This window comes from Belonocnema kinseyi, chromosome 3, assembly GCF_010883055.1.
Source record: "Belonocnema kinseyi isolate 2016_QV_RU_SX_M_011 chromosome 3, B_treatae_v1, whole genome shotgun sequence".
NCBI classification, from domain to species: domain Eukaryota; kingdom Metazoa; phylum Arthropoda; class Insecta; order Hymenoptera; family Cynipidae; genus Belonocnema; species Belonocnema kinseyi.
In genome coordinates, this window is record NC_046659.1 from 104,251,442 (window position 1) to 104,260,357 (window position 8,916).

At 31.4% G+C, this 8,916-nt stretch overlaps 1 protein-coding gene across 1 annotated transcript in view; it reads left to right on the forward strand.

The window, feature by feature from the left end:
* The window catches only part of LOC117169975, a 10,604-nt gene extending 7,593 nt beyond the window's left edge, over nucleotides 1-3,011 (forward strand). Inside the window, exons 2-4 of the mRNA XM_033356488.1 lie at nucleotides 2,088-2,189; nucleotides 2,285-2,446; nucleotides 2,838-3,011. Of these exons, the coding sequence (XP_033212379.1) occupies nucleotides 2,088-2,189; nucleotides 2,285-2,446; nucleotides 2,838-3,011 (438 nt within the window). The remainder of the gene's footprint in view (nucleotides 1-2,087; nucleotides 2,190-2,284; nucleotides 2,447-2,837) is intronic.
* Nucleotides 3,012-8,916: the final 5,905 nt, after the last annotated feature.

The window sequence follows — 8,916 nt, forward strand, 5'->3', positions numbered from 1 at the left end:
TTCATGAGATTTACAATAACAGCAATAAAATTAACAAAAAAAGAAATTGGAGTGATACTTACAATAGATTTAATTTAAATGTTACTTTGCCTTACATTCAGGTTCTATCAGAAAGATTAAGAAATTCACTTAAAAAATTTAATATTAATGTTTATTTTAAAAACACCAATACATTAGATAATTATTTTTCAAGAAGAAAGGACGTCGATTCTATTGAAAATTTATCTGGTGTTATTTACTTAATTAAATGTAAATGTTGTAATAAAGCTTATATAGGTGAAACTGGCAGGAGATTAAAAACTAGAATTGCTGAACACAAAAGAGATTGTGAAGTTGGGAATTTTAATACAGGTTTGTCGCAACATTCTTGGAATTTCAATCATTACTTTGATTTTGATTTTAAACGTATTAAAATATTAGCTACAGAAAAAAAAACTTATCAACGACGTATTATTGAGTCTATTTTTATAAACAAATATCGTAAAATTTCTGCTAATTTACAGATGAAATTCTAAATATCAATAAAATTTATCACAGTATTATAAAATAATGTTTTTAATATTAATCATCTCTATATGTGTATATGTATGTATGCTATATGTTTGTATATATATATATGCATATGTGTGGATGTGTACATATACACATTTTAAAAAAAAAATTTTTTTTTAAATTTTTTTAAAAAATTAAAAAAAAATTTTTTTTAATTTCTTATTTCAAATTTAAACTCAATTACGCGCTTCCAAATCAGTGGTTTTCAATGGAAACTTGCCTATCACATCATCGTTAATTACGTATTCCTCATGTATTTCTAAAACTGTCAATTTCTGTTCGTCCGTCCTAACCTACGCCAATTTTGTTTTTTCTCGTACAATTTTAAAAAATGTAGGGTAATCGATTGAAGTCTCAAAAATTTTGTTGAGACTTCAAAAAAAAAAGAAAAAAATGACTAAATTTTAATTAATTTCTTTAAACTATTGACTCAAATGTTCCTTTTTTTATTTGACTGAAAATTGATGTGTTTGACTATTTAAACTACCATCAACTCAGGTAACAATGTATTCAAATCTACGTAATTATTTATCATATTTGTTTGCACTAAAATTACTAATTTTTATTATGATTATTTAGGTTTAAGAACCTTTGAAAAAGGTACGCATGTGTACTGAAACGTCAGGAAGTTTTGAAAGGAGTTTTTTCTATTAAATAAATATCTGAGTTTCGAAGAACATGTTGTTTTGACTCATATTTATTTTTTCGATTTACGTTTGGGCCGTAAGACATAAAGAATTTGAAATCTACGATTTGAAATCAACAGTATTTGTTTAGCCAGGTTTCAGCAGTTCGTGATACACAGCTCTCCTATTGTCCCACCAAATACACAGCAGGGCCTTCTTTCCATATATATTGTGCACTGGTTGGGACGTTGAGGACTTGTCTGGGTCCACCCATGATTTTCTTTACTTTGGGTTCATCACCTTTTCATTACCAGTCAAAATCTGATGCAAGAAACCTTTTCTTTTCTGTCTGGCCAGCAGAATTTAACAAATAGTTTTTCGCCTTTTAATGTTCCAATGCCATTTGCTCTAATGTTTGCCTTGAGTCTTCATCCAATAAATCTTGCAAATCTTCATCTTCAAACTTTTTGTGCTGACCTGGACGCTCCTTGTCTTCTATATCGAAGTCACCAGTTTTAAACCGTTGAAACCATCGGTCACAAGTTTTTTTGGTTATAACATTTTCCCCGTAAGCTTCAACTAATATTCTCTAATTTTCAGCCGCCGTTTTCTTTAAATGAAAGAACGTTATTAAACCTTCCCGCAAAACGGATTTTTCAGGTACGTAATTCGATATTTTCAAAGCTTTGAAAAATATGTTCTTTGCACAATGACAATTCAGAACACACTGGATTTTGGTGACGTATGTCGAACGTTTAAAACGACATAGACGCCATGCGTCTATACCAACAAACGTATTAATAACGCCATCTCTTAGCAAAATCGACTTTATTAACCTGGACAACTATAATATTTACATTAAATGTATTATGAATTAAATGATAACATTTAATTTTTTAAACATTACAGGCAGTTTTTGCACGTGACGCATTCAAGGAGCCAGAATATACACATGAAGGAACAGCAAATAAATTCAATGATGCTATATTCAAATTAGACTCACCTGTTTTGGTCAGTTAACGGATATAATGTTCAATTCCTAAATATTATTTGAAATTAAAGAAATTTTACAAATATCTAATCATTTGATTCTTCTTTCTTATTAGGCTGCATCTTTCGCTGTTAAGGGGCTTCTAGGAACTACAGATTTAATGAACATTTGCATCAGTGAAGCTGAAAATCATAACGCATTCCATCAGAAGTATACGGCCTCAGTAGCCAAATGCGAAAAATGTTATCAGGAAGCCGAAAAAACCAAGGATTTTAAGGTACCTGCAAAATATTATTTATACACAATATGTGATTTTTTAATCCAGTTTTAGATCATTATATATTCATCTAATGTCGAATGCAAACAGTTATTACGAAAAGTTGCAAACATAATATTTCAACCTAGTGAAGAGCCCAACATTTTTTTAATAATTTAGTTGCATTTTTTACCACATAGTTAAATTTTTGACCCACAAAACAAAAACAAATATAACAGCTGATATCTCACACAAAATTTACTTTCAACTAAAAAAAAACTGAATGAAATAAAAAAGAAACAGCCACACCCCCGCCCTTCTGTTAATGTGTTGCGTAGATTTTAAACGGTCTTTTTTGGATTAATTCATAAAAAAAATTTTGAGAAAACTGTAAAAAAAGAATCTTTTACAGGTTGCGGACACGTGCTGTGATAAAGCTGTTGCTGCTTTCGTGGTAGTGAACAAACTAAAGAATGATAGAGCTATGGCTTGCATTAAAAAATGCGAAGAACTTGGAAAAGACTGCCAGGAGATGCTAAGAAAACTATCGCCAAAAGATGCGAAACAAATTTCTGGTCTAGAGTAGTGAAAGTATTTAAATAATTCTTGTATCTGTTACGCACTTTGCCTTTAATGCGGACCTTTTCATATTACGTATGTATACAAGCTGAACCAAATAAAAAAAATTGTAATCTATTTTCGGATCTTTAATTTTTTTAAACCTGTTTTTTACGGTAAAGAAACTATCAAATTTATTGATATCAAACCTTATATGAAATGTTGTTACAAATAATCGTAAATGGTTTAGAAAAATCATTATCTTTGCTCACAAGTTTAAGCGCGTCTGAGAAATAAAAATTGAATTAAATACTGAAAAACATAAAATGAAAAAAGCGTTTTCGAATTTTAAATCATAAAACTCGTACTGAAGTCACAGAATTTGGTTTTGAAAAATGCGAAGTCCACAGTGAAATTTGAACTAAATTTTAAAAAGTCTCTGAAAAAATAAAACAGAATTACGAGGTTAAATACAAAAAATGTTAATGGTTTTTAATTACAAAAATTATACTCCAGTAATTAAATTTAATAGTTAGAATTTTTAAATTAGTCGTGAATTTCGAACACAGCCTGCAAAAAGAATTAAAAAATTTGAAAATTATATGGTACATTTGAAAAACTCCCCCCCCCCCCTCCTAATTTAATTTTCCCGCCAAATTCTCTTATGATCTATCGGGGGGCTCAATCAAAATGCGTGAAAAATTTGCTGCTGATTAGTAAAAAACTAAGTTTGTGCCCCCTTCATCATCTTAATGTTTCCTACTTCGCCCCCCTCCGTACTCTCACGACCTGTCTGAAAGCCCAAAGAATATGTGCGAATAATTTGAAGCTAATTATCATAATTCGGATTCTTATAAAGACCATACGTTTTAGGCTACATGATTTTATATATTTTAAAAACAGTACCCCCTCCCTCTACACTCCATCGTACTTCCTCATTCTTACGAACTGACCGGGAGCCCAAAGAATATGTGTGAACCATCTAATGCTGATTCGTCAAAAATTGCATCTGTGATCCCACCCAACTGCCCCATCCATTCGCCTGCTCACCCCCCTCCCCCGCTCCCCTCTTACGACCTACTTTGGAGCCCAAAAAATAAGTTTGCCAAATTTGGTAAGGCTCGGTCAAAAACTTTTGATTTACATAATAAGCATGAACAGTTTTAGGCCACTTGATTTGATATGCATGTATACATATATAGTTGATTCTATTTTGCATTATTTATTTTAGAAAAGATATTAGGAACTAGCGATTTGGGTTGCAGTAGGAAGCATCCTCAGCGCTTGATCTACAAGTGTCTAAATTTTCAAGTCGATCTATGCAACGGTGTAGACGGTATCGAGCCGAAACAGCTCAAGTTTGAATTTTATATAGTAGGTTTAAAAAACTGCGCCCCCACTACATCATCTCTCAACACTCTTACTTTTAAAAAATACTTAATTGGCCAATAAAGTTCGACCAGTCCCCACGGTGGGGCGCCCTGGCCAATCACAGGCATTGTAGAAAGTATACCTAAGAACAGCATGACCTGATACCTCAGTTTTAGGACAGCCCTGAAGAAATAAACTGCAATGTTCACAAAATGCCGGAAAGAAAATTCCTAGTTTTTTACACGAGTGAAACCCGAAATATCTCTTTGTATCAAAATGTATAATCCTGAAAGCATGAAATCTATTATTAAGGAACTCTACGGGGAGAGTATTCTTACTAAAACCAAGACCTTTAGTAAGCTCAGGACTTCTCAAGGTAAGCTACTAACATCCTTAGCTTTTATAAAACGGTGCACAGACAACAAAATCCTCCCAAAATTCTGACAACTGAAAAATAATTTGGGAACATCTAAATTCAAATCAATTCTGCATAATACAATTTTGCTTCTCGTGAAAGAAAGAATACAACATACAAAATTTATTTTGCACACTACCTCTGAAAAACTATTAAAACTTCACCTTTTCCTGTCAAACACCCTCAGATTTGACATTTGTTCCATATTAAACCACATATCGTTTTACCAATCCCAATGGATTAAAAAGTTTTTCACCAAAAAACATCTCTGACCATCCTCTTCATCGAAAATCCCAAAAGAAGAAATAATCAGGAATTTAGAATCCACAAGATATACCCTTCCACCCGAAAAAGCGAATGACGTACGATGTGGGACGGCCAACATTTTACGTTAAGGTCAAGTTCCCTCCTCAAACGTAAAAAAAAACAGGAAAAAACTGCAATTAAAGAACTTAATCAAAATAAAGATATTATAGTATTGCCTGCAGGCAAAGGCAACACGACAGTAATAATAAATAAAGAAGACTATAACAACAAAATCATGGACCTTCTAACTGACGATACATACACAAAACTTAAAAAGGACCCCACAAAAAAAATAGTCAGAAAAACAAAAACCCTTCTCAAAGATTCTAAACTGGAGAGCCAAACAATATCTAAATTAATACCTACTGACCCTATCTCTCCGTGACTTTACGGGCTCCCAAAAATCCACAAAGATAACATTCGACTCAGACCGATCGTTAGCGCAATAAAATCACCAAATCATAACAGAGCACGCTTCCTTGCAACAAAACTAAATCCTTTTACAAGATACTCCATCACTCACGTCCAAAACTCGTTTCAATTTATTTAAAAAATACAACAGATTCACATTTAACCCCAAGACATCATAGTAAGTTTCGATATAGTATCACTTTTTACGAAAGTACCAATCTCTGATACAATTGATGTTCTTAAATCTTTTACAAATTTCCCTTCCGACCTCGTACCTTTGATAGAACAAAGTCTCAATAATGCTTATTTCTCGTTAAACAACCAATTCTACGAACAAACCCCAGGGACATCAATGGGATCCTCAATATCATCTGTAATAACCAATGTCTTTAAGGAACACCTAGAAACTAAAATCTTCAACCAATCCAAGCTTCAACCGGAATTCTGGTTCCCTTACGTGTATGATATTTTTTTCATCTGGCGACATGGACGAGATGAACTAAATAAGGTTTTCGATTTTATCAATCAATTACATTCTAATATCCGGTTCACCATTGAAATGGAACAAAACGGAAAATTGTGTTTCTTGGCGTATCAGTTTACAAAAAATCTGATAACACATTAGGACATGAAGTTTACAGAAAACACAAAGGAGCAATCGAAATCTTAAAACACCCTTATAAAATAAATAGGGACAATGGATATAATACCAATCCGATTTGGCTTTCCGTTTTCCCGGATTTAAAAAAAAACTTGATTGGCCAATCAAGTTCGACCAGTCCCCATGGTGGGGCGCTCTGGCCAATCACAGGAATCGTAGAGAGTATACCTAGGAACAACATGACATGATACCTCAGTTTCAGTTCAGCTCTGAAAAAGTGAACTGCAATGTTCACGAAACGTCGGCAAAAAATTCGTAGTTTTTTACACGAGCAAAACCCGAAATATCTCTTTGTCTTAAAATGTATCATCGTGAAAGCAACCCCTTTCGACCTGTTCTGCAGCCCAATTTTGTCATTTCTTCTTATCTTATTTTTGGTTATCTATAATATTTGATATTTGTCAAACTAGCAGTCGAAGACATAATTATTCAAGTCGCTTAAACAGATTATAAAAATATTTAATTGCCCATTATTTTTTTAAATTGCATTTAACCTTTTACACCGTAAAAAAAACTACCAACACCTTCACCATATGATTTCTAGTACAAATATGGGATAATTTTTTTAATTACTTTTTGACAGTATTTATAATTAGGAGTTTATACAATCTGAATAATTTTTGAGTTTCCTAATAATCCGCTGCGATCCAAAGTTTTCTATTATTATAAAAAAGTTTTTATTAACTACCCCCCTTCCAACAAAGGACCCTCTGCAAAATGATGTTTATTCAAATATAAATATTTCTTGATTTTAAGCTCGTCTATCCGAAATTGCATATTTTCATTGAAGAAAAATTTCTTTCTTTTGTCGAATCAAAAGGAAGGTGAAACAAAATTATTTTAATATTTATAAACTACAAGCGGAAGGGCCTTTGTGTTCAGGAGTTTTTTCAATAAATTACAGAATTTAATAATGAATCAGACACTAGACAAGAAAAAATGATATTTCTGTAAAAACGGTTCAAATGATATAGTCATTTATTTTTTATCAAAGAACAGTTTTTCTAATCTCAATATTTCGTTATCCATAACATCCTCTACCATTAAGCGAAGTGTAAATTTGTTTAATTGTAAATAATTGTGTGATCTTTTTTCTTTGAATCATATAAATAATTTTTTGTATCGTACTAGGTCTTTCCTTTTAGTTTTCTTCTATTTAAATAAATTTCTACATACAAATACGGAAACAATGAAGATTATTCGATTGTTTTGAACCAGTGAAATTATTACTTTAAATCCAATCAAATTTTTCTTTAATGAGCTCTCTAAATCTAAATTAGTGAAATTTAAATTAGTTATCGTGCCAAAACTCAGATATATAACAAAAAATAGTTTTTCCATGATTTTGAAAATCAAAATATTATGCTGCATGTCATTTTAAATAAAACAAAACCAAGATTTTTTACGAGAAATGTTAAAATTTACAACAACAAAAAAATTAATTTTAGCGGCCCTGTGCATCTCTTCATATTTTAGATTTTAACTTAAGCCCGCAACCAAAGATATTAGCCGCAATTGTCCGAAGTTGATAATTTCGTAAGATCTCCAGCGCGGCGCTGGTTGCCACATCACTCCCTGTTTTTGAATGGAAAGCAGTAGACTAGATCACTATTTTTTTAAGTTTTTTGGAAACAGAATGTTATTTTTATGTAAAATATTATTGAAATGAAACCAATCTTACTCACTTAACATTTAAAAACAGTTTTCTAATAATTTTCTATAAACACTAAAGAGAAAACGTTAGTTATAAGATCGTACAATAATCCTGGACGAGTGAAAAGTACCTTAGATTAAAATTTTAGTAAAAAGAAAAGCATGATTTTTTAAAATTATTTCCGAAAATACAGTGAATAATAATTATAATGAAATATAAAAAACATTTCCCGAAAAAACTTTGAATTGTATAAAGTTTAAAATTACTTATTGAATTGAAATAGATTTATATTTGAAAAAATGTTATTTAATAATCAGTGAAGAAAATAAAAATTGATTGCTGTAATGGGTCTCTTTAAACTTATATAATTGAACCGCTGGCGACCAAAAGGGGACACGACCGGATTCAGCCTCAGAATTATTGTGCTGAGTGTCAATTTTAATAATCTTTCTAATTTCAATTTTTAAGATTGATGCTTGTAGAGAATTTCAAGGCGCATCTTTTTTCCTCTTGAAAAAATTTATAGGTTTTATAGTTTTTGAGATAATTGGTAAAAAGTGGACTTTTTGAAAACAAAAATTCCAGTCTTTTTTCACTTCAACTCGCGCTAATTTAGCCAATTTTTATCATTTCCCGATTTCCCTAATACAAAGTACGTGTTTAAGTCTTCTGAAACTATTTAAGAAAGAAAAACGAGAATATTGTAATAAAAAAAATGTTATTAATTTTTTTGAGGCAATGCAAAAATCATGAATTTTAACCTTCAAGCGCCTCGTTTAGCGAACGAATTTTAAGCTACGGAAATCTTTCAGTGAGAAAGTTGTTCATTGAGGTTCAAAGAAGTTTTCTGGAAAGTTTTAGATCAATTGGATTAATAGTTCAAAAATTATGAATGTTTTAAAATCCAAGCGGTAATCTTGACGCTGCCCAAAAACGTGCCTGGCCAGCTACGTACGCGCTGCAGCGAACGACGTGAAGGTCAATCTGACCAAAACAAATGCACAACAGTGACTCCAGATATTATCATTAAAATAATTTATTTATTAAACATTTAACATATAATATTATGCATAGTATTGAACAAGAATAAATTAATCAAACAGTATTTTATTAGA